Source organism: Argopecten irradians, chromosome 15 (genome assembly GCF_041381155.1).
Source record: "Argopecten irradians isolate NY chromosome 15, Ai_NY, whole genome shotgun sequence".
Taxonomy (NCBI): Eukaryota; Metazoa; Mollusca; class Bivalvia; order Pectinida; family Pectinidae; genus Argopecten; species Argopecten irradians.
In genome coordinates this window covers 31,297,329-31,325,323 of record NC_091148.1, presented here as the reverse complement: position 1 = coordinate 31,325,323, position 27,995 = coordinate 31,297,329, and the positions used below count along the sequence as shown (strand labels likewise).

Sequence of the window (27,995 nt, the reverse complement as noted above, 5' to 3'; positions counted from 1 at the left end):
GTAGTGTCGTCTGGGTAACAGAGGATGTACTCATACTAATATTGACGATAGTGTGTCGTCTGGGTAACAGAGGATGTACTCATACTAATATTGACGATAGTGTGTCGTCTCGGTAACAGAGGATGTTTTCATACTATCATTGACGATAGTGTGTCGTCTTAGTAACAAAGTATGTACTTATTCCTTGGTATTATAGGAATGATAAAAAATTATCAGTAACCTTCTTTTCTTTCAGATAATGAACGCCATATTCTTGCTTTCATTAGCGCTTCTGATGTTTGGTGATGACAACGAGGTTTCAGGTATAACAGAAGCAGAGGTCCAGATGTTCGGAGTTTCAGGTCAGCATTCAGCGAACGTCTCTATCACAAATGGAAGTACCACGTATGTGTATTCGAGATTTCTCCTCCTTTGCTCTTATCAGTAAAAACTAGTATTTCAATGTATTTAAATTGGAAGGTGTTGCATTTCCCCATGATAAGAAACAATAGTGTTGGTATCTTATGGTGACCAAGTTGGGTTATCCGTTCTCTCTCTCCTTTGCGATGACCTCAATTTCAAAAATGCAGCACTAGTTTTAACTGATAAAATGTGAAAAAAGATGCCAACACAACCAAAAGGCCAAATGCCTCCATAGCAACAATAGAATGAACACTACAAAACAAAAAACTTTTTATTCCAAGCAAGACATCGCTCTTCAAATCTCCTTAGTCAAAGCAATATATTACATTTCAAAACTCGTTATTCCAAGAAATATATTGGGTTTTTTTCGAAACTTTTTATTTCAAGCAATAGACAATATGATACTTTCCAAATTTCTTTATAATACAAAATGTTAAAATTCAAAACTTTATTCAAATCAATTTGTAGCATTTCAAATCTCTGCTTACTGCAACCCTGGTCAATACTAGTCTTACTCTATGTCTAGGCTAGAGACAACCTCTTTTTAGCTCAATCGGTTCAACATAAGTCTGTCTGGTAATCTACGTCTCGAGATCGTAACGTGTCGGATGTAATAATTAAAGTTATACACAATCTCTCACTCTGTTACATTACTTTCCAAACCCTCATACTCATACTAAGGAAGATATTAGTTTTCGAGCGAGTTAATGCTTTTTGTTTCAGGTATACCATCGAATCGACCGGGTTACCAGATCATAACTGGCAATCCGTGAATTTCTATACTCCACTGGCACAGAACCATCAGGTCAAGATCCCCCAAACACCTACTGTATCACAAACAAAGAGTTGTCTCCCCAAGGGGAAGATAGGCCTCACGAGGACTGGAGTTTCGCTGTATAATCCTCTCACTAGTAACAACAAGAACGCCGTCGAGGGCTATCACGCCGAAACATTTGATAATTGTGATGGTCACGCGGACAGAACGGAGACTATCACTATCACAAGCTGCCTCAGTCCTGTCTGTGGCAGAACGAGGCTGATTACCTCATAGGTGTTGCTATGGATGGATATCCCATATATGGTCCGAACACAACCGGATAGTAAGTAACGAGAAAAGGGAGAAAATTGAGATAGAAAGAGGAAAAAGGTTTAAAAATCAACATAATTTCAATCACATAGTTTTGGTATGCCATAAACAGAAAACTGAAAATAAATACTTTCTTATTTATTGGCTAGGATAAACTCATTCAGTTCTGTGTATTTTGCTCATATTAACCGGAACTTGGACCTTGGATATCATTCAATTTTGTAAAGATTGTTTACATTTTGTTCAGTACCAATTGGCTTACCACTAACGACCTTGACGATTGCCACGGTTTGGTGGTTGGCGGAAGTTACCGTTACATAGCAACTACAGACTTCCCATACCTCTTAGGATGTTTCCATGGTGACGTGATCGACAACGACATTCGTACTGAAGCTAATTGTGGAGTGAATTCAGGTACGTATATTATATATGAGATAAAATGTGGATAATTTTTAATTTTACGCGTGGTATTATGTCAAAAATGAAATAAAAATAAAAGTGTATACACGCTTAATAATGCATGGATAATTTCCTAAATATTTATAGGCTTTCTAAAAAAATTAAATAATGTTATGTATAGTTATCTAGTTTGATAAGACAATTTATCTATAAGTGCATGCATTTGTGTCCATATCATATCCATATTAAAATTTCTTGTATTGTACATGTCACTATAAACAAAAAATCTTTTCGCTGTTCATATCATTCATGTAACGCACGCTTTGTTGCAGGCGATGAATTTGCAGAATGGGGAGGCTATTTATGTGTCTGTGATGGTGCAAGTTCTATGATGTCATTTCCGGTTCTGACCTTACTCGTCATCATTTTGTCAATATTCAGACTACTTCCATAAGAGTCAATAAAGAACCACAGACTACATAACTAGTATTCATTTTATTATTTCAAAAGATAAAATATTAACCACCCTTTGAGATACGGCCGACAATTGTAAAAATATGTACAGGAATACATATTCTAAATGTCATATCAAAATCTTGGTCTGTTTCTCAAAAGCTTTCAGTAAAATATTGTTTTATCTTTAAAATCTAAAGTATTTCAAAACAATGATAATCATTATAGTCAACTATAATCATTAAATGGTATTTTGGTGGTAGTTAAGGCTAAATAATGGTTGATCATTGATTGATGTTAAACTTCGTATCAAGTGTAAATTATTGTTAGAAATATGCAAATTCAATAATAAATGAAGGCAAACCAAATGGTAATATTTTTATTTTATTACGAGTTTATTCGAAATTACCTTTGAGAATCATTTTTGTTAGAACCTTATCAATATATTTCAGTTTTAACATGCCTTGCGAGTTATAGGAGGACAAAACAGATGTTTTGTGTGGCTAGATAATGAAATATGCTAAAGGTACTATAATAAGTACTTGATATACAAACTTATGGCACTATAGTATGTGTAGCCTTCTTTGCTTGTCACAATTAAAAAGAAATATAATGAAAACATACGTCAATAAAGTCAGAAACAATATTCTCGCACAAACGTGATCGGATATCACGTGGTACGTGAATTAGTCATATTATTCTATTTTCATGTGTACATGGTTACATGTATTTTGGTCTGGACTAAAAATCTACGTTCATTTTAGTCTATAATTCAGTTCCCTATAGTTCGTTATATTGTTTTGTAATTGATTTCTGATTAAAGAATGGCGATAATGAAAATAATCCATAGTTCTTACTTATTTCAAATATGCTAGGCTGAAAATGCTAGAGTGTCGCTATTTAGAAATGGAAATTTAAATTTCAAAATGAAAATTACTAAACTTCTTCATACCGTCTTTATATATGATGATATTGACGATTATTGAAGACAGGTATTTCACTATCAAATTCTACAATTTAAAGGCAAACAACCGTCAATATACCTGACGAAGACCTTTACTGGGTATTACTGTCAACCAGCTTGCTTTCGCAAGGAAATCGCGAAAATTATCACTGTAAATTACACAACAGTACCATATTAGCCTAAATCACGAGAATAGTTTAGACAGCAGTACTATATACATTTTGTACGTCTAAATCAGGAAAAAAGTTTACACATCAGTACCATATTAGTCTAAATAACGAAAATAGTTTATACAACAGAACCATATTAGTCTAAATTACGAAAATAGTTTACACATCAGTACCATATTAGTCTAAATTACGAAAATAGTTTACACATCAGTACCATATTAGTCTAAATTACGAAAATAGTTTACACATCAGTACCATATTAGTCTAAATTACGAAAATAGTTTATACAACAGTACCATATTAGTCTAAATTACGAAAATAATTTATACAACAGTTCCATATAAGCCTAAATCACAAGAATAGTTTACACATCAGTACCATATAAGCCTTAATCACAAGAATAGTTTACACATCAGTACCATATTAGTCTAAATTACGAGTTTACACATCAGTACCATATTAGTCTAAATTACGAGTTTACACATCAGTACCATATTAGTCTACATCACGAAAATCAATACCCACGAGAATAGTTTACAAAACAGTAGAACCGTTTTAGCCTTAATCATTAAATTAGCCTTAAAAGCCACGAAAAAGTCAAACGGCATAAAATCGCGAAATTAAAGTCTCCTCTAAAACAAGTTGGTTCGCAGTATTGTATTTGCATTTTTCTTAGTGAAATAGGTTTTACGGTGACGATAAAAGCGATATACTTCACTCCTTTGGCGGAAGTAGTAGTGTTGGTCTTCTGTATAAAACAAGAAAACAATTGTAATAAACAAATAGTACTTTTTATGAGCCTTATCAGGGTGAAAATTTGAACATGTTATTTTTCCATCGGAATCTATTGATTTTTTTATGAATAAAACTGTGAAAATCCTTCAAAGATACAGGCAAACTTGTATGATGTTTTATTAAAGTTAGCAGCAACACAAAATATATGAACAATGTACTGTAATATTTCTTATTATCTATGCTTTATGAACATGTATGTAGAACTTATTTTTTGAAGAAGTCACTTACAATGGGTATGGAGATTACGGCACATATAACTTTAATGAATTGCTTCAATTTGGAGGATCCTGTTGTAAGTGAAGGATGGGAAACTAACCTTATCCATGCGAAAACATGTTTCTACATTTTAATTTGGTATGATACATGTTGCTGTGTATACACATTTTGTCGTTTTATTTTTCTAAGACGAATAATAAAACACAAATATCCGACACTTCTGATGATAAAATGATAATCCATGTCTCTTTAATTATGCCGAGTATATAATGTAACATTTTACACATTTGAATAAGTTTGTAGATTAATGTTAGGTAGATGAGCTTTACTCCTTCTCCACCGTCTCGGTTCCCTGTTCGTGGTGGGGATGGTGTTTCCCTTTCACCTTCGATGCTATCTTGTGTAGTATGCCAGAGTGATGGTGGTGTGATTCTGATTCCAGCTTCTGCAGATCTTCCATTTCAGAAGATTTCAACCAATGGGAATCTCTGTTTAAATCGTAGCCCGCTTTCAATAACTTACGAATGATTTCATGGGATGTTCTCTTGGCCTCCTTCATGGTTATATATAGCGCGGTTTGACCTAGTTTATCCTCAAGGTGAAGGTTACAGCCGGCGTGTAGGAGATAAGTGATTACTTCCTCGCGACTTTCTTGTAGGCCAATCATCAGGGCCGTCTTCCCTGTGCAGTCTCTTTCATTTATATCTGCACCTGAAAGTTTCAGATAAATAAGGTTTAAATTCATCATTGAAGGATCTTAGCACATACATCTAATAATCTAAAATAAATAAATAGGTTTTGATTCCCTAAGAAAGCGCGTTCATTTGCACATATTCTTTTTAGATATAAATTTAAACTAATGTAAAGGCCAAGTTTAACGACTTTCGTTTCGCACATATTGCTTAAATAAATTTTAATGACTTTTGATTCCCACATACCTGCGGTAAGGAGTTTTAACGACTTCTGTTTCACACATTTTTAATTGACTTATAATTCACACATAACTGCGTTATTGAGTTTAAAGGACATTAAATTCACATATAAATGCGTTAATGAGTTTTAACGACTAGTGGTTCACGCATACCTGCTTTAATGAGTATTTTTGCGACTTCTAGGTCATCGTAAAGAACAGCTCTCATTAATGGGGTCTGACCCAGGATGTTCTTCACGTTGAGGTTACAATCTGTCAAAACAGACATAAACCGTCGTAAATAGTACAGCCCAGGGCATTGTGTCACATCCTATGTGTAAACACTAAGAGAATATGCATCAAAGTATACAGTACAACAACAAAACATTGGGCCACTTGTCATACATATAAAAGATGCTAATGCTGGAGAATGTACATAAAAGTATACAATACAAAAACAAAACATTGGGCAACTTGTCATACATATAAAAGATGCTAATGCTGGAGAATGTACATAAAAGTATACAATACAAAAACAAAACATTGGGCCACTTGTCATACATATAAAAGATGTTAACACTAAGAGAATGTGCATCAAAGTATATCTCTACAGTACAAAAACAAAACATTGTATGTTAACACTAAGAGAATGTGCATCAAAGTATATCTCTACAGTACAAAAACAAAACATTGGGCCACTTGTCATACGTGTAAAAGATGCTAATGCTGGAGAATGTGCATCAAAGTATATCTCTACAGCACAAAAACAAAACATTGGGCCACTTGTCATATGTATAAAGCATAATAAGTTAGCGTGTGTCATGGTCTCAAGCGTATCCATTTAGTAGAGTAAACTAAGGTCATATAGGTCTGTGTGTACTGGAATAATGGATAGCGACAAAATTATAATCACACCTAAAATACAGTGTCAACAAGACTATTGATATTATATACATCATTTCTGCATTCATTAAAATACCGTTAGACATGTCACGAATGTTTACCAACCTATCACGATTTAATCATAAACGTTGAACTCAATAGTCAATTTATCAGCGATTGATTATCGCCTGGAAAAATGCTAGATCTAAACGCTCGAGAAAAAAATACGTTGATCTATATTATCAATTTGTACTGGGACACCTGAGGCAGACTAAGTAGAAATGAGAAAGTCTACGTCGTTGATGAACTCTGATACAAATTCCTGTCAAATCGAGTCATTACGGTATAATGTCTAATATGCAGCCTGAATTAACAAAGTTAGGTAACAGTTGGATAATGTTTTGATATCATTATTATAACTTGTATGTAATTAGTATTCGGGGAAATAGACGCCAGATTTTGAAACAAGTTTACAGTAAACTTTGGAAGGTTTTGCTCACTAGTTGGCCAAACTGCACACATTATATACTATGCAGCTGTTTCTCCATTCAATGTCAATGAATAATGACCCTAGTTTCAACCATGCAATATGCATCAAATAGCCGTTTGTCCTTCAAATACTTGTCACATCAAAACTGTTAATGGTGACACCTGAGTGTTAAAATAGATATCAAGGGCATTAAAATGTCATACCTTATAAGGAAATGTCGCCGAAATGAGATGACGTCTTCCAAGAACCTCGTTTTACCGTTTAGAATCCTTAGTTTATTGAAATATGACATAATACGTATATGATATACACAACAATTCGCGATTGTCACAGGTTGTTAGAACAATCGTTATTGTCCCCATTTTATATTTTCGAATGTAGTCCATTTAGTATTGAGTGATCAAACATTTGGAATCTTAAAGTATTGATAATTGCAAGTATCTTACCTTACTTCACGTACGAATAATGCATTAAAGGTGAATTTCAAAGTTTCATGTTCCCCGCAATTATATATTTCCCATGATTATATTGAAAGTTTTTTTTACTCAATTGTAATTCCTAGATCGTCAGGCTCTCCCACAATGCTTTTAAAGGGAAATCATGAGATAAGATAGCCGCGAAATGATGTTGGATTACAGTGTCGTATTTGAACAAACGTTCGCGAGTTTTTCATCCTGTAAGGGGCTTGTACTACAGTATCGTATTTTGGCCCAAACAAGTTCTCCACCCTGTAAGAGGCTTGGACTTCAGTATCGTATTTGGGCCTAAACGAGTTCTCCACCCTGTAAACGGCTTGGATTACAGTATCGTATTTGGGCCTAAACGAGTTCTCCACCCTGTAAGTGGCTTGGATCACAGTATCGTATTAGGACCTAAAGGAGTTCATCACTCTGTAAACGGCTTGGATTACAGTATCGTATTTGGGCCTAAACGAGTTCTCCAATCTGTAAACGGCTTGGACTACAGTATCGTATTTGGGCCCAAACGGGTTCTCCTCCCTGTAAACGGCTTCGATTACAGTATCGTATTCGGGCCTAAACGAGTTCTCCACCCTATAAACTGCTTGGACTACAGTATCGTATTTGGGTCTAAACGAGTTCTCCACCCTGTAAACTGCTTGGATTACAGTATCGTTTTTGGGCCTAAAAGAGTTCTACACCCTGTAAGTGGCTTGGACTACAGTATCGTATTTGGGCCTAAAAGAGTTCTCCACCCTGTAAGTGACTTGGACTACAGTATCGTATTTTGGCCCAAACGAGTTCTCCACCCTGTAAGTGGCTTGGATTGCAGTATCGTATTTTGGCCCAAACGAGTTTTCCATCCTGTAAGAGGCTTGGATTACAGTATCGTATTTGGGCCTAAAAGAGTTCTACACCCTGTAAGTGGCTTCAACAATTTAGTCGCTGCTATTACTATGTCCTCATGACAACATTTAGTGAGTGGTTTGGATGGTCATGCTTCGCTTTATAAGAGGAATAAAGTTACTAATACAGATGCTACACCACCGACCAATGGTAAATTTTATCAAATACTGGAGTAGAATATTTTAATATTTTTCTTCAGTAACAGAAGTTATTTACTTTACACTCCTCCCTTGCGGGTAGGTATCGATTGTTACGTCATTATTTTGTGAGCGCAATTCACGTCGTTTTCTCCGAAACGTATGACGTTACGCTCCAAAACACATGACGTCACAGTCAATACCTACCCGCAAGTGCAGATAACTCGGTAATATGCAAATTAGGAATGACCATCATTGAAAAGTTTGAGCTTCTGATGTTACTTTGGATCAGTAAAAAAGTATTTAAAATTAATAAATCGCGCAGACGAGAAAATTAAAACAAATTATTTTATTTAGTAATTTTTCTGTTACTTATTGTCCAAATGATAAATGTTATCTTTAAGAAACTTATCAAAATGCAATCAACATAAAAAATATTGAATCATTAATGTTTTTTTATATAAATAAATCTATCTAATTTCGCTTAAAATATTATAAACCAATTAAAATTGCTTGGTTATCATTAAGTTTTATAATGAAACGACCTCGAATTAATAAGTTTCACCGTGTGTCAGTGATATGTCACTCGAGTGGAGATTGACATAGATGTTGATAGCTTATATGCTAATCTATATAACGTTTTCGATATGTTTATAGCGATATATAACGTGATTCATATCAACATAAAGGAGATACGTCAGGTGGTTTTGCTATTTCTTTCTCGTCATACAACATGTTATTATAAATCTTGTGCACCATTCGCGCCAAAATTGTGCATTTATAAATTTTAATGTGCTTTAACAACACCCTGAGCAATTTAATGTACATCTTGTCAGAGTAAATTCTGAACAAAAATGCACACATCCTTTAAATTATTGCTTGGATTATGCAATGAATTTTGTCTTGTTCAGTCAACGATGTAAATATAGAAAGGAGAGAAGTAAATTTCCATAAATTATTAAATTTTAAATGTGATTCACAAGTTTGACGACGAATTTTGGTTTCTTTTTAGGGTTTTCCTCAAAAAACCCCACAGTATTAAAAATTGAACCGTACATTCGCAAAATGCATTCAGGTAAATTAAATTTCAATGTTCTGAAATTGAAGTTTTTTCTTGTGTTCTTGTGAAATTGGCCTCCACTTCAGATGACCTTCAGATAAAGCTTTTATAAGGTCGCGGATATATTTTAACTGTGAAAGACACATGTGACTTACAACACTTTTCTTCTTGCGTTGATACACAGATTTATTTTATTTTATCTTATTGTTCAATATATTTTTGAAATAAAAGAATAATATTTTATCAAGTTAGGAGATTTCAGTTGATAGGTTTCAAGATACTCAAGGTAGGTGAGTTGTAACACTTTTAATAGCATCACAAATGGAATCAAGAGGGACGAAATAATTGTATGGTGAATATCTTGGTCGTGAAATGTTGACAGGAAGCCAATCTGATAAAAATACATATCCTTATTATCATCATCCCATTAGGGGTCACGTTCTAGTGACCTTTGGAAATGACCAATCAAATTGGCACTGCCAGAATCTTGACTGGGGACGAAATAGTTTGAAAAAACTGTCCGAACTATTTTTGTAGACGAAGTCATCTCGCCCTAACAGCACAACAAAACTAAATGCATATGTATACTGAGACGAAATGGCGTTATCAATTGACGTAGCAATGTGCAGAAAATGTATTTCATCTGAAGTACACGTGGTAAAAGGTCATCCGAACATGACCCCTCATGCTGACAATAATATTGCTGTCAGATCCTCTATTGAACGGATTGGTTATAAGGATCCGTATTAGTCGATTGTGTTGCTAGAGTTACAAGGTTATACAGAAAATGAAGTAGAGTTAAAACCATTTACTATCACACCGTGTCTAATGGCTTTTTATGGTATTGAATAGTTTTTGGACACATATGAAACTATTTCCTGAAAATACATAGTCTTCTTTATCACAAAAATCAATTGTTATATACATATTCCTTCTGTACATATCACGGAGTTATCTGTCCATGTTGTGGAGAATATTGATTCTGGCGTCTCAGTTTTTGTGAGCTAAACCCATGACACTGTAAAATATGACGTTACACTCACAAACACACAACGTCACATTTAATACCTACCAACAAGGGTAGATAACTCTGTAATATACAATGACTGATTATAGCTTTCTACATCAGGCAACAAAGGTGAGACTTAAGTCAAAATTAAAATTGTCTCCTTATGTGAAAATTTTATTTGACTGAAATCAGTTTCTGACTTAAGTTTGTTTTGAGAAATTGGAGCTGAGAGAGCATACAATTGATCATTATCTCTATATTATTGAAACTGATATTAAAGAGTGATCAATCTATTATGTCAGGTAAAGTACAGAGCACGTGAAGCTAATTAACAATGTCTAATTTATTGTTTCCTGTGGTAGATCGTCATTTATCTTAATTGTAATGCAGATGATGAAAATACACATACATTATTATAAAAACCTATTAATAACCCGTCACGGCTCGCTTGGTAACTCTAACTATAAATTCTGATGTTTTCGATAAAGTCAGTTTTACCGACTTATTTGTGATGTATGTACATCAAGCAAAAATGTCGATTTATGATGTTAACATTAAGACCTATTTATGTTAATAAGTCAACAAACGGTTTTTTTATGTGAGTGTCGGTATCTTAAAGAGACCTGATGAATGAGACAGGACCCCTGTAGTTCGTTATAAACGAATTATACTTTATAATTATAATTCTCTATTAAATGTCGTGATTGTTTAATTGTTTTATAATAGTAATGGAAATATTTTTGGCGTATTAATAGTACAAGCGATGAATAGGAAACTGTAATCGCAAGACTGATTTTCAAGATGCAGTGTACAGTGAAAAATATATGAATGTATCTGCACAGTACAATGTATGTCAGTATGCCAGACATGTCTGTACCGTAAGGTCATGTCCCGAATCAATTTCTAAACCATTCCATGTCAGTAGGGCGTCAATTTACCGAGATCAGTCGCAATAAATATCCTCCAAAGACACACGAGGCCATGGCCTATATGTCTAGGTCGGAGAGCTGTGAGCAGTGGCCTATATGTCTAGGTCGGAGATCTGTGAGCAGCAAAGGTGGTTATATATGATTAGTATATAGAACAAGAAATTCTGCCTACTAACTGAAAGATGCTCCACTGCTGAAAAATGGTAATTTTTCTCTATCAAAAACAGGAGCAGACGATTTAGTATTTTTCTTTAATTACAAAAGTTGCTTACTTTTCACAATTATCACCATTAAAAAGTTTTAGTATTTTTCTTCGGTAACAAAGGTTTGCTATTTTATACTATTACCATCGTTGAAAAGTATGAGCTTCTTATTTTATTTCAAAATAATATTGTGTTAATTAGTTATATATATATTAACTATTGAGTATGAATTATTATCCAATTGATAAATATTTATATGTTCTGTCGCCGATGGAGTAACAGAATTTACAGAAATTGATTATTCTTTATACGAAAATGTGAATTTGTCGCGACATTAAGTTGACTACAGTGTGTACATGAAGTTGGTACTATGGAGGAACCAAGATACACTATCTCGGCTGGAGTGCCTGTCGTCCTTACATTTTGTTGATACTGTGTTACAGAACAGCGATAACGGGATTCTTTTGTATTTTGCTAAGTAGGAGTACTACCTTTAAAAAGAGCCTCACATTTTTGACAATATCAGACTTTGTTAATATCGAATTAATAGCATATCTATGACTGTTGAATTAAAGTAATTAAAGTTTTGAAAGCATCTTCATAATATTAGCCAAATAACCTAAGCAGAAACGACATATTTTATTCAGTGATAAAATGTAAATATAATCTTATAAATATCATGAGACAATCGCACACGCTTTTCTCTCGTCTCAAAATGAGATAATTAACATGTATTTACACACACGACAGTATTATCGGGATCTGAAATTGAAGCGATGTCATTTGATGACAGATTCCAGGCTATAAACGTCGGCTCAGCTCGATGCTAACTAGCTAATATGTAGATAGACCGGTGTTACTAAACATACTTCCTCAATACATCCGCTATACACGTGTTAACTACCCAATTATGGATGTCTTGTAGCTCGTCAAAGTCACGTCTGTTCGATAATAGCGCCACCATGTTGATGACGTCATCAGAACTTCCTGACGAGCGTTGACGGTAACTGCTAATAAAAGGTGGGCGGATCAATATTTAAAAGTAACATCTTTAGATCAAGAGTTGAATCAAAATAGACTTAAAAGGTGTTTTTTCTCTAATAGGTTTTCTCCGTGAAATAATATCTCAGATCGAGTATTATCTAGTGTTCGAGTCTAACTATGCTGTTTGATTAGCACTGAACAATGTCTGGATAGTTTTCTTTTAAGGTTCATGAAAGAGAACATAAATTAAGATCGTCTTTTGGAATAATAACGTTACCATGTAATCATCACGCTGACAATGGTTTTGACTCTAACTCTAAACCGTGAATGTATACAGGCTCACTTGAATCAAGAAGCAAGAATCCAAACTGCTAATGAACGAAATTAAGACACTAACCCTTGGACCTACACATATAAGTATTTACCAAGAAATAAACCATCCCCGATATTTAATGGCACTATTACTGTCGTTATATCCACCCCTGGAATATATCACAGCCATACTGAAGGCGGTTCCATCTGCTGTACAGCACATAGCCTTCAGGTTTGCTACGACATATTTCAGGGGTGGATATTACGACAGTTGTACGGCACTAGAACATCCAGGAAGGTTTATGTCTAGGTAAACAAATTCAGTCCTGGCCATACTCCTGGGATGGGCTTAACTAAAGTGATAGTTACCCCTGGAATATCGAAGAGGAAAAAGCTACAAAGCTACTGATCACTGACATTTAAAGCAACACGATAACTTTGATCCACATATAAACATACAGATATTCATAATCCGCCCTAGAACGGATTTTTTTGAAACATGAGAAAGACAAATATCTTCCAAAACAGCTAATCAGATAGATTCAGCATTTAAATAGAAGAGAACCATTATGATACTTCTTATTTAAAGACACAATATTTTATATACTTACCAAACTCTATGAGAAGTTCTATAATATCGGTTTTAGACTTCTCCGTGGCTTCGTGTAGTGGCGTCACACCAAAGTTATCGGCCCTGTTTATATCTCCACCTGATTCCAGAAATTTCTTGGCCAGATGCACATCGCCATTCCTGGCGGCGTAGAACAGAGCATTTCGACCTTTCTTGTCACGCGTTTTGATGTCCACGTTTGCCTCCGACGGCAGGGATGTGGTAGATCCGTTATTCTGTTTCTGCCTCTGCAGTAGAGGTGACACAGAGGTCAAACTCCACGAAGATCCATTGTTGTTGCTATTATTTGACTTATCCTCCATTATTGACAATTTGTCTGAAGATAAAGAGTTAAGATTGTCTGACATGTCAAATGTATTTCTGACAATTTACTATTAAGGCATGATATTGATGACACATTTGCTGATCATTCCTAGAAAATAGTTACATAAGTTGTTACTTTTTGAAATCATATAGTGACATTTTTTTCTGCCAGTGTGTGATGAAAGATGCAATCACGAAGCGTTGCAATAAAAGGCAAACAAACTCAAGTTCCAAAATCTAATTAAAAATCAGACCATATATGTCGTTTCCCGTAGACAGTTCGCTCGTAAAAGCTCACAAGAGCATACGGTCTACTGGGACGACATAAATGGCCTGATTTTAATATGTTCCACTAATAAAGCTATTACTCAGATTATCATTGGCTTTGTCCTTATTTAAAAAAAAATAATTACAGCTGGGCCCAGTTTCATGAAAATTCTCTATAGGAAAGCATTAAGCATTATAGATTTTAAGGAAGGTTCCTAAATTTAATTTCCCCCCTTAACTTCTGTGGTGCTTTCCTATGAGAATTGTAAGTTAAGGAATGTTCATAAAACTGGGCCCCGGTCAGTTATTATGAAAATAAGAAATAAAAGTAAGAATTTTTACCTTGTCGCTTTATTCGAAGTTGTTACTTCCTGTAGAAATTGACACTTTTTATAACCTTCAACAATCCGTCAACATACTGCAAGTGGAAGTGAAGACATCACAGTATCCAAATCTGGGTAAATGTTGGTGAAAAATATATTTCCAAGTAAGTAAATGTGCCCCTACGGTAACTTCTATATTGCAAAACAATAAAATTCGTTATACAAATTAGCATCCACCAGATATAATTGTAGCAGTGGTTTGATTTTATATATGATGAAAAATCCTTCATAAAATCTTCTTCTGATGAAAATCCTTCTACCTTTCAGTGAAAAAACAAACTTTATTATAAAACAAACTGTAGCCTGGTTTGATTGATAAGTTACGTGTACACACAGATTTTATGTAACTATACACCACATATAAAGTCTTCCCCAATCAGATCACGAATGAGGAAACCCGCATGTAAATGTTGTCAGTTTCAGGTGAATGACGATTGCTTACATTCACTCACATCAACACTAGTGACAATCCACTTGCTGTTGGAACTCAACACAAGGGACTCTCTAGCCTTTCCGAGTCCCCAAACTGTCTCTGTAGAATGCTGTATTCACCGTAACTCGGTCTCCAAACAGCTATAGTTGTCCTCTACAACACATAAACAATGTATTAATGTGACTTCATTTATTAATTGCAGAATAATCTGCATACAACATAAATTAATGTTTATTAATATTCATGTACAACGGAATATTCTATCAAATGTCTCGGTCATCTATGTCAACGGAAGAGAGGTACCCTAGGTTTGATATTTTATCAAATATTTCGGTCATCTGTGTGTACTGTAAATAACTAAATAAAATAAATAATGTTTGTGCGAGATAAAATGTCCGTGAGAGAGTGCGAACGCAAATTCAGATGTCTTGCGAATAATTGTACATTTAATTAATTGTATTGATTGAACATTTAATTAATTGTAGTAATTGTACATTTATTTAATTCACGATTGTCAGTAATTACTCAGTCATTGCTCTCGAATTGATTAATTCGCTAACATGTTATGAATAAAGAAGATGCTATATTGAATACTCGAAATAACAGTAGATTGCGGTATGAGATATGTATGTAAATGTATCACTCACAAGCGTTTGTTGAGGGCATGTGTATTGGGAGGCTGTGGTATTTTTGTGTTGTCTCTTTATACTACAATCGGAAATGTTGCTTTGCTACCTCGCTGAAACTATTGGCAAAGACGCCGAGCAGTACACCCAACCTGACTGAATTACACAAAAGGAACCAGCCATTCGTCCCGTCCACTCATACTTAATGTAAAGCTGAAGTCATAATTACCACATGTATATAAGGTCAGATTACAAAATTTTGTTCTATTTACCTTTAAAACTTTTATAAACAATATTATATATTAGCTTATGATTTACCTTAGTTACTGAATGATTATGATTTTCTTTTAAGATCGTTTCTTCAGGCATATTCAATATAAATTTGTGTTGGTCATGAAATCGATTTATTACTCTTTAACATATGACAAGCGCTGCTTTTTCTGTAAGTTTCATATCACTATATCATGTGCTTATGTTTTGCCATTTTTACCCGAGGTCGGATTATGAATGATGTTAATTTATATATTTATTTTAAAGTTTATTTATCGGCGTGTACCTCACCTGAGATCTCTAAAATGCCGTGTCATGGTTTATGTGTGTTACTATCATGGAAATACTGTTTGTATACTTCTACAATATGATTAAATGCATTGTACCACGTTGCGTAGACTTCGTTAACAAGCTAAATCATATTGGACCTATTTGCAAGATGTTATGCTATTTCGTCAGGGAGGTCAAAGGTCAACTGGTTACCTATACAACATCCTATCTCTGGACAGACAAGCCAGTGTTATTTTTACTCCTGATGACGTCATATTTAACATAGTTTAACATTGTTACACATATTTAAATTTAACAAAAACGTAATTTGATGACCTTTGAACTCGCCTCAAGAAACTGACGTCAATCGAATTATCAAGTAATTTTTCATTAGCAGTTGTGCTATTTAGTGTAAATTTTAATGTTTTCAACTTTCCATCTTCAGTTTCAGGTTTTTGCGAAAAACATTCCCCAAACCACTTTATTGATTTTTCTCTTGACTACATTATATACAGGTTTCTTATACGTTGTGTACCGAGTTGACCATACATTGAATGCAAACAAGGAAAAAAACCAATTGAAATAGACCTTGGATACGTTTAAAAGGACCGTTATTTAAAATACATGGAAGCATAGCTTTTGTACAAAACAAAGTTATAGTTTTAACACAAGACAAAGATGCGATGAGGAAGACATGTTCAGATAGGAAAGATGTTTTGTATGCATAAATTAGGTGACTAAAAAAACCTATGTGAAGGTGTGTTAGTTTTAGACAGTAACCCCCTTCAGAATCATATTTACTCGGTCGGCCAACCAGACTGTGTGGTTTCTGTGGTTTGTCTCCAGTCAAAATCTTTACGATTTTACGACTTAGTTTTTAAACAACGAAGTTGTATGTACCTAAGCATAAAAAGGGAAAGAGAAAATTAGACTGGAGTTTATTTATCGAAAGTTATAACAAAATCAGCTTCATTCGCTGAACCAATTAGAAAGTTTACAAGACACATTTAAATTCTACTCATAGTGATAAGTTAACTAGTCGGTCACATTTGTTCAGTGGTGATGAACGTGGCATGTGTCCCAACCACAATACCGTCGTAAACAAACAATTATTTATAGCTGTGGTCAAGCAGCTACGGCCGCCTGGAGAGGACAGAAAATTACAGGTATATCTTACCTTGACGATGTGACCAAATAAAGATGCTCCACCGCCGACAAAGCATAGACTACACCCATCATTTGAACATAAACTGATGTATAATCGTGTTTATATATGTCTAATTAACATGAAAATGTGTAAAAAATTGATTTTGGTTCATGCGCAATCTGAACTTAATTCCATATAGGGCATATGCATGGTGCCATGGAATATTGGGACGCAGTTAAGTATTTTTAATATTCTTATCTTGAATTTAAATAAAAAGCTCAAACTTTTCAATGGTGGAAATGGTGAAAAGCAAATAAATTTTGTAACTGAAGAAAATTAATGTTATTGGATAAAGCTTTAATTCTTTTAGGTCTCCAGATATTCCTACAGGTTCGAGTTTCATGGATCCGATTTGGTTTAGCATGCATTAATTAACAAGATGTAGTCTGGGATGCACAAAAGCAATAATATCGAGATAAATGTAGATTGTCTGGGATGCACAAAAGCAATAATATCGAGATAAATGTAGATTGTCTGGGATGCACAAAAGCAATATCGAGATAAAATGTAGATTGTCTGGGATGTACAAAAGCAATATCGATATAAAAGTAGATTGTCTGGGATGTACAAAAGCAATATCGAGATAAAATGTAGATTGTCTGGGATGCACAAAAGCAATATCGAGATAAAATGTAGATTGTCTGGGATGTACAAAAGCAATATCGATATAAAAGTAGATTGTCTGGGATGTACAAAAGCAATAATATCGAGATAAATGTAGATTGTCTAGGATGTACAAAAGCAATAATATATCGAGATAAATGTAGATTGTCTAGGATGTACAAAAGCAATAATATCGAGATAAATGAAGATTGTCTAGGATGTACAAAAGCAATAATATCGAGATAAATGTAGATTGTCTAGGATGTACAAAAGCAATATCGAGATAAATGTAGATTGTCTAGGATGTACAAAAGCAATATCGAGATATATGTAGATTGTCTAGGATGTACAAAAGCAATATCGATATAAAATGTAGATTGTCTAGGATGCACAAAAGCAATATCGATATAAAATGTAGATTGTCTAGGGATGTACAAAAGCAATATCGATATGAAATGTAGATTGTCTGGGATGCACAAAAGCAATATCGAGATAAATGTAGGTTATCTAGGATGCACAAAAGCAATATCGAGATAAATGTAGGTTATCTAGGATGCACAAAAGCAATATCGATATAAAATGTAGATTGTCTAGGATGCACAAAAGCAATATCGATATAAAATGTATATTGTCTGGGATGCTCGAAAGCAATATCGAGATAAATGTAGGTTATCTAGGATGCACAAAAGCAATATCGATATAAAATGTAGATTGTCTAGGATGCACAAAAGCAATATCAATATAAAATGTAGATTGTCTAGGATGCATTAAAGCAATATCGAGATAAATGAAGGTTATCTAGGATGCACAAAAGCAATATCGATATAAAATGTAGATTGTCTAGGATGCACAAAAGCAATATCGATATATAATGTAGATTGTCTAGGATGCACGAAAACAATATCGAGATAAATGTAGATTGTCTAGGATGTACTAAAGCAATATCGAGATAAAAGTAGATTGTCTGGGATACACAAAAGCAATAATATCGAGATAAATGTAGATTGTCTAGGATGTACAAAAGCAATATCGAGATAAATGTAGGTTATCTAGGATGCACAAAAGCAATATCGATATAAAATGTAGATTGTCTAGGATGCACAAAAGCAATATCGATATAAAATGTATATTGTCTGGGATGCTCGAAAGCAATATCGAGATAAATGTAGGTTATCTAGGATGCACAAAAGCAATATCGATATAAAATGTAGATTGTCTAGGATGCACAAAAAGCAATATCAATATAAAATGTAGATTGTCTAGGATGCATTAAAGCAATATCGAGATAAATGAAGGTTATCTAGGATGCACAAAAGCAATATCGATATAAAATGTAGATTGTCTAGGATGCACAAAAGCAATATCGATATATAATGTAGATTGTCTAGGATGCACGAAAACAATATCGAGATAAATGTAGATTGTCTAGGATGTACAAAAGCAATATCGAGATAAAAGTAGATTGTCTGGGATGTACAAAAGCAATAATATCGAGATAAATGTAGATTGTCTAGGATGTACAAAAGCAATATCGAGATAAATGTAGATTGTCTAGGATGTACAAAAGCAATATCGAGATAAAATGTAGATTGTCTAGGATGCACAAAAGCAATATCGAGATAAAAGTAGATTGTCTGGGATGTACAAAAGCAATATCGAGATAAAAGTAGATTGTCTGGGATGTACAAAAGCAATAATATCGAGATAAATGTAGATTGTCTAGGATGTACAAAAGCAATAATATATCGAGATAAATGTAGATTGTCTAGGATGTACAAAAGCAATAATATCGAGATAAATGAAGATTGTCTAGGATGTACAAAAGCAATAATATCGAGATAAATGTAGATTGTCTAGGATGTACAAAAGCAATATCGAGATAAATGTAGATTGTCTAGGATGTACAAAAGCAATATCGAGATATATGTAGATTGTCTAGGATGTACAAAAGCAATATCGATATAAAATGTAGATTGTCTAGGATGCACAAAAGCAATATCGATATAAAATGTAGATTGTCTAGGATGTACAAAAGCAATATCGATATGAAATGTAGATTGTCTGGGATGCACAAAAGCAATATCGAGATAAATGTAGGTTATCTAGGATGCACAAAAGCAATATCGAGATAAATGTAGGTTATCTAGGATGCACAAAAGCAATATCGATATAAAATGTAGATTGTCTAGGATGCACAAAAGCAATATCGATATAAAATGTATATTGTCTGGGATGCTCGAAAGCAATATCGAGATAAATGTAGGTTATCTAGGATGCACAAAAGCAATATCGATATAAAATGTAGATTGTCTAGGATGCACAAAAGCAATATCAATATAAAATGTAGATTGTCTAGGATGCATTAAAGCAATATCGAGATAAATGAAGGTTATCTAGGATGCACAAAAGCAATATCGATATAAAATGTAGATTGTCTAGGATGCACAAAAGCAATATCGATATATAATGTAGATTGTCTAGGATGCACGAAAACAATATCGAGATAAATGTAGATTGTCTAGGATGTACTAAAGCAATATCGAGATAAAAGTAGATTGTCTGGGATACACAAAAGCAATAATATCGAGATAAATGTAGATTGTCTAGGATGTACAAAAGCAATATCGAGATAAATGTAGGTTATCTAGGATGCACAAAAGCAATATCGATATAAAATGTAGATTGTCTAGGATGCACAAAAGCAATATCGATATAAAATGTATATTGTCTGGGATGCTCGAAAGCAATATCGAGATAAATGTAGGTTATCTAGGATGCACAAAAGCAATATCGATATAAAATGTAGATTGTCTAGGATGCACAAAAGCAATATCAATATAAAATGTAGATTGTCTAGGATGCATTAAAGCAATATCGAGATAAATGAAGGTTATCTAGGATGCACAAAAGCAATATCGATATAAAATGTAGATTGTCTAGGATGCACAAAAGCAATATCGATATATAATGTAGATTGTCTAGGATGCACGAAAACAATATCGAGATAAATGTAGATTGTCTAGGATGTACAAAAGCAATATCGAGATAAAAGTAGATTGTCTGGGATACACAAAAGCAATAATATCGAGATAAATGTAGATTGTCTAGGATGTACAAAAGCAATATCGAGATAAATGTAGATTGTCTAGGATGTACAAAAGCAATATCGAGATAAAAGTAGATTGTCTAGGATGCACAAAAGCAATAATATCGAGATAAATGTAGATTGTCTAGGATGTACAAAAGCAATATCGAGATATATGTAGATTGTCTAGGATGTACAAAAGCAATATCGAGATAAATGTAGATTGTCTAGGATGTACAAAAGCAATATCGAGATAAATGTAGATTGTCTAGGATGTACAAAAGCAATATCGAGAAATATGTAGATTGTCTAGGATGTATAAAAGCAATATCGATATAAAATGTAGATTGTCTAGGATGCACGAAAGCAATATCGAGATAAATGTAGATTGTCTAGGATGTACAAAAGCAATATCGAGATAAAAGTAGATTGTCTGGGATGCACAAAAGCAATAATATCGAGATAAATGTAGATTGTCTAGGATGTACAAAAGCAATATCGAGATATATGTTGATTGTCTAGGATATACAAAAGCAATATCGAGATAAATGTAGATTGTCTAGGATGTACAAAAGCAATATCGAGATAAAATGTAGATTGTCTAGGATGCAAAAAAGCAATATCGAGATAAATGTAGATTGTCTAGGATGTACAAAAGCAATATCGAGATAAAATGTAGATTGTTTAGGATGCACAAAAGCAATATCGAGATAAATGTAGGTTATCTAGGATGCACAAAAGCAATATCGAGATAAAATGTAGATTGTCTAGGATGCACAAAAGCAATATCGAGATAAATGTAGGTTATCTAGGATGTACAAAAGCAATATCGAGATAAAATGTAGATTGTTTAGGATGCACAAAAGCAATATCGAGATACATGTAGGTTATCTAGGATGCATAAAAGCAATATCGAGATAAAATGTAGATTGTCTAGGATGTATAAAAGCAATATCGAGATAAATGTAGATTGTCTAGGATGCACAAAAGCAATATCGAGATAAATTAAGATAGACTAGGATGGACAAAAGCAATATCGAGATAAAAGTAGATTGTCAAAGTAGATTGTCTAGGATGTACAAAAGCAATATCGGGATAAATGTAGATTGTTTAGGATAGACAAAAGCAATATCGATAAATGTAGGTTGTCTAAGATGGATAAGAGCAATATGGAGATAAACGTCGATTGTCTAGGATGGACAAAGCGATATCGAGATAAATTTAGATTGTCTAAGATTGACAAAAGCAATATATGGATAAATGTAGATTGTTTAGGATGGACAAAAGCAATATCGAGATAAATGTAGATTGTCTAGGATGGAAAAAGAAATATCGAGATAAATGTAGATTGTCTAGGATGCACAAAAGCAATATCGAGATAAATGTAGATTGTCTAGGATGCACAAAACCAATATCGAGATAAATGTAGAATGTCTAGGATGCACAAAAGAAATACCGAGATAAATATAGGTTATCTAGACCAGCAATGCAGTTTCTCATCAGTTTCTCATTTGACTAACACCAGTTGAAAGCTTTGATTGACTCATTATGATATAATTATAGTAATATTTACATTATTGGTTAAAAGTTATACACGTGTAATTGCAAATCACATAAAAATAATACTTTTTCCGAGGTTTACATTTGGTATATAGTTGTTCTAGGTTGATAATTATTTCCTGACGTGATTTGGCCAGTGCATGTTTAATTATTTATGCTTGAAAATGTGTACATTGACCATAATAAGAATGATATGAGCAGAAAGCGGGAAAACTGCCTAAACTAATATCCACTTGTTCAGTCGGTAATTCAGCAGAGAATTACAACTGCTTTATATCATTTCTATAGACAATAGTTTCTGTACTAAGTAATAGATATACTAGTAGATAAATCCAGTGACATTGCATGTAATAAAAATGACATCCTCGGTAACCCAGGCGATGAATATCAGTAAATGATATATTGATAATATACATAGTGATGTATTTCAAACTGTGCGTTATAGTGGATGTACTATATATATAATATAGAGACAAAATACCTTGTACATTGTCTGTCCATCTTGTCATGCCTACTTTGTGTTTGACCTCATTATTACACATTCTAAACAGATTATAACGTAATTTAATGTAATTTAATAACCATGATCCTATTATGTCCATGTAACAGGTGATTGATGTTCTACTTATAATTAGGAGTAGCCGTACTTTTATGTGCCCTGAGGACATCGACACTAATAATTAATCGAATGTCCTTCAGGTAAACGACCCCGGCTATCAGTGATTACTGTCAGTCTACTTCAGGATGAACAGAACCTACATCAGTAAACACTACGCCTACAAACATCCTGTTATTGTTTTAACCATACTCATAACCCTATTTACCTATCCTGTGTTGACACGTTAAAACTGTGATGAAAACAGTAACTGTACCGGGAATCCTGCTTTACAATATTATTTTATGTTTTTAATATTTCAACAAATTTTATTGCAAATTAGATGCAAACGGATTTTTGCTATCCTTATCCTTAAACCTATATTTGCTATCTCCAAACAAATTCGGTATGGTACAATTATCAACAAAATTGTTAACATTGAATGAATATCGTTAGTGTACAGTGTATCTCCCCAACCTATCACCGTAAAAAAAAAAATCATTTTTTTTTTAGTTTCCGATATGTATTCTTATATACATTGCAATAAATATGTTAATGAAAGTTGTTTTTATATTTGTCAGTCTTACTCATTATTTGTCTATTTTATGTTTCTAAGCATTTTACCTTTCTCCTATTCAGTCGCCTTTAAACTTACAGCTTTTGGTCTTATTTAAACTACAATCGCAATTTTAACACGCTCATTCTGATGAGGGAACTATATTTGTTTGTAATAAAAACAGGATCGGGGCCCAGGTTCATTCCCTAAATTAAAACCTCCCCATAGATAAACTTAATAGAAGTTATGGAAACAATTTTAAGTTAAGAAGACTACTTTGAATGGTCTTCTGTGGATAATTTTTAAGTTAAGAAATGATGGCGTTCGATTGCAAATAACAAGGACGTTTTCTGTTCACTTCTTGTTCCTTGCAGCTCCGATGACGTAAAGCTTTCATAAGACAAATTCAAATTTTGAAATGAAATAAACCCAAATTTCTCTATGAAATATTAAAGGCTATTCCTATTTGAGAATATCATTTGGTGTGAGTCGACTGTTGTATGAAGGGTAATGTTGATAATGTCGAGGACGATTACTCTTTCGGAGTAAATAGTTCTATTTTAGGAACAACTATATAAATTTACAGTTCTATTTTAGGAACTCTCCTGTAAATATAAAATGTGTTTTAATTTGTCATTTTTAATCAGTTTTAAATTTGGATGGGCTACTCTTTTATTTCATTAAAAAAAACAAAATAAAAATAATCTTTACTAAGGATTTCCTTCATTTATAAAACCTTTAGTTTCGAAAATTGTAATTTCAAAGTCACATTCCTGAAAAGGACGAACATAATTTAATTCGTGTCATAATTATCATATGAAATACATTATACATGCTTAGCATATGTATGTTAGTGTTGGCATGTCTGACAGTTTTCATGGTGTAATGTCTAATTTTTGTATTTATATAAGGTTTTCGACGTTTAACGTCATTTGGAATAATTTAAAAGTTAATATGTAATTTCTACTCACTGCGCGCGGCATTCTGGAACTAGGAGCATTTTCGGTGGTGGTATTATCTACGTGCATAAAAGTTGCCATGAAATCTTAAATGACTTGATTCTACAAGGGAATCTAACAATTGCTCTAGAACCGAACATTAAGATAGGGACTTGGTGTTCGCTTTCAAGAACAATGTCCCCACATGGGAGTGCTCTCACTCATCACATCACTGACACAAGCTTTATTCATTCCATATAACAAGGTTTTTTTTCTATAGTTCACTCACAGGCGTTTGGCTCTATAGACATTCTTCTCTCTATACATATGTAATACTGTGTCAATATTACATTTATATAGAGAGACAATGTCTATTTGAGCTAAACACCTACGGTTCACTCTTTATTTTTATCTGTACATGCACACGTCTTTCTACCTTAATGTATCCACTCATGAAAATGGTGTCGTCTTTAGAGCTACAATTGGTGCCTATTTCTGCTAATGGGGCAAAGTAATGATTATGCAAACCATTATAAAACGTTTGTATGTATTTTTATTGTACTTGTTTGATATCGCTTACCTACTAGGCAATAAATTAAACAACATAAAATATAAAATTCTCATCGAAGCATTATATTTTTACATAATACATATGAAGGTCTTTCTGAAGAGAATTTGGTTCATTGAGTTGTATGCATTTATATGATTCTACCGCATATCTATATATTATAGACAATAAGACGAGCCCTGCAAACGTAACAAAAAACAGGAAAAACACACACTTATTACACTTCATAAATAGATTCTTCCTTCGTGAACGGAAAAAGTAAATGTTGAAAATATCAATGGTTATTCGTGACTATAACACTTATTCACTATATATAGTTTTGAACTTTTGGAATCATGAAGGAAAATAACAACTATTCTATGACAGGTATAATACTAACATCACTCCTATAAAAACATTTCCGTATATAGACACAAATATGTGATGGTTTACATACAGTAGATACATCCATGGAGTGTAAAGAGATGTCGGACAGAACTATGGAAAATAGTTAGCGAAAATCATGCACGGTTTTAACAAAGAAATGAAGGAATATAATATGTTGATATGAATATTATTTTTTGACCCACTACAACCAGTGTGTGCCATCAACAGAATACAAGCAACTTCTAATTGCTGATCGAGGTCTTTGAATCTCTTGAATAACATCCAGTTGACGTTTAAGCCATTTTAGAAGCCATACATGATACAACCATTCTGTAGACATGAGAAAGATAAGATGTGACCATAATTAGATAGCTGCAGGTGCTTCCTAACCCCAGAGTTTATGATTTTTGAGTTTAATTGATTGTCTGTTTTATAAAGAGACGAAGCGGAATGAGAAACATTTCTTGGACGACAAAAATGTCTTCACATTCATGTTAAATTTCATTGCATTGTACACGTCACAATTTGTATGAATAAATATATTTTTGAAACTAAAAATATCTGATAAAAGTTGGAAAATTGTACAAAAGAAATAAAGGTTGCTTACCAATATCACGGATGTTTGTTTCTTGTAAATCCCAAACTCAGCCTCCGTCCTACTCTATACTTCCTGTACTATTGTGTAGAGAATAGACAATACACCTGTACAGTACATTGTCATAGGAACATACCAGGTAAGGTTTACCCGCGTCCATCACCTGTCACGTGCACCACAGGACCAGGCGAGGCTTTACCTGTGTCCATCACCTGTCATCAACCATACCTGTCTAGTATTAAGGACACTTCTACCTTCGCCTGTCAGTTTGGCAGGGAAAGTATTTATCTACTAAAATGGTGTAAGCGACGATCTCCGGTGTTACGGTACTACAGTGACCACCGAGTGACACTTTTGAAATATATATGTTCGTATTGTCCGGTATTGTTAATTTGTTATATCTACATTATATCTACATTATATCTATCATAACATACATCATATTGTTAGTGTTACTGGTATTCATTTCCCGTGTCCAAGATTTTTGTTTTTACGTTTTTTATGGGATTCTCATCAGATAAGGAACGGCTTAACGTCCTATTAACCAGAGTCATGTAAGAACGTGTCAGGTTTGTTGGTGGAAGAAAGCCGGAGTACCCGGAGAAAAACCACCAACGAGCGTTCAGTAAAAGGCAACTGTCCCACATGGGATTCGAACTCGCGACCCAGAGGTGGAGGAATTGTTGTAATATGTCGGGACATCTCACCACTCGGCCACAGCGACCCCACTGTATGTGATGTTGTTAAACTTCGTGGGGAGATGATTTCGCGGTTTCATCTTTGATAGCAATTTGCGGGTTGAAATGTTCGCGCATTTGTCTATTATCGAAAGTAACTTGGGCTGCGCATGTTACTTAGCCTACTTGTTATTATATTCATCATTTTATCCGCGAAATTCGCGAAAATTGAATTAACCGCGAATAAAGCGAAATGTAATCACCGCAAATGAAAAACAACTATACGTATGCGTTATTCTGGTGTTAGTGGAAATAAAATAACTGTACAGTATGTGTTGTTCTGCTGTTAGCGGAAATAAAATAAGTTATCAAGGAATGGACACAAGATATTAAAAAATGGACACAAGACATCAAGGAATGGACACAAGATATCAAGGAATGGACACAAGACATCAAGGAATGGACACAAGACATCTAAGAATGGACACAAGATATCAAGGAATGGACACAAGACATCAAGGAATGGACACAGGACATCAACGAATGGACACAGGACATCAAGGAATGGACACTAGACATCAAAGAATTTAGTGGAAATAAAATAAGTTATCAAGAAATGGACACAAGATATTAAAAATGGACACAAGACATCAAGGAATGGACACAAGATATCAAGGAATGGACACAAGACATCAAGGATTGGACACAAGACATCTAAGAATGGACACAAGACATCAAGGAATGGACAAAAGACATCAAGGAATGGACAGAAGATATCAAGGAATGGACATAAGACATCAAGGAATGGACACAAGACATCAAGGAATGGACACAAAATATCAAGGAATGGACACAAGACATCAAGGAATGGACACAAGACATCAAGGAATGGACACAAGACATCAAGGAATGGACACAAGATATCAAGGAATGGACACAAGATATCAAGGAATGGACACAAGATATCAAGGAATGGACACCAGATATCAAGGAATGGACACAAGATATCAAGGAATGGACACAAGACATCAAGGAATGGACACAAGACATCAAGGAATGGACACAAGATATCAAGGAATGGACACAAGATATCAAGGAATGGACACAAGACATCAAGGAATGGACACAAGACATCAAGGAATGGACACAAGACATCAAGGAATGGACACAAGATATCAAGGAATGGACACAAGAAATTAAGGAATGGACACAAGACATCTAAGAATTGACACAAGATATCAAGGAATGGACACAAGACATCAAGGAAAGGATACAAGAAGTTAAGGAATGGACACA

General features: G+C 34.0%; 1 protein-coding gene and 1 pseudogene across 3 annotated transcripts; one reads left to right on the top strand and one right to left on the bottom strand.

Moving 5' to 3' along the window:
• Positions 1 to 93: 93 nt before the first annotated feature.
• Positions 94 to 2,371, top strand: LOC138309027 (uncharacterized; annotated as a pseudogene).
• Positions 2,369 to 27,652, bottom strand: LOC138309028 (ankyrin repeat-containing protein DDB_G0279043-like). Of its 3 annotated transcripts, none has more exons than XM_069250123.1 (6): positions 26,035 to 27,652; positions 14,793 to 14,936; positions 14,310 to 14,385; positions 13,378 to 13,713; positions 5,571 to 5,669; positions 2,369 to 5,197 (listed from the first exon to the last, which is right to left on the bottom strand). In XM_069250123.1, the coding sequence occupies exons 4-6, from the start codon at positions 13,697 to 13,699 to the stop codon at positions 4,812 to 4,814; spliced, it is 807 nt and encodes a 268-aa protein (XP_069106224.1). In that variant the 5' UTR covers positions 13,700 to 13,713; positions 14,310 to 14,385; positions 14,793 to 14,936; positions 26,035 to 27,652; the 3' UTR covers positions 2,369 to 4,811. The 3 variants fall into 3 exon arrangements, with proteins under 3 accessions (XP_069106224.1, XP_069106225.1, XP_069106223.1); XM_069250124.1 differs by having other exon boundaries at positions 14,803 to 14,936; positions 26,035 to 27,651; XM_069250122.1 differs by having other exon boundaries at positions 14,310 to 14,936; positions 26,035 to 27,651.
• Between the last annotated feature and the right edge of the window lie 343 nt (positions 27,653 to 27,995).

Bases quoted from the DNA above. Each gene is read 5' to 3' on its own strand.
- LOC138309028 (XM_069250123.1), bottom strand. From the start codon at position 13,699: ATGGAGGATAAGTCAAATAATAGCAACAACAATGGATCTTCGTGGAGT. The intron at 5,670-13,377 runs GTAAGTATATAA...CTGTTTTGACAG, and splicing joins AGAACTTCTCATAGAGTTTG to ATTGTAACCTCAACGTGAAG. The intron at 5,198-5,570 runs GTATGCGTGAAC...TGAAACTTTCAG, and splicing joins AAAAATACTCATTAAAGCAG to GTGCAGATATAAATGAAAGA.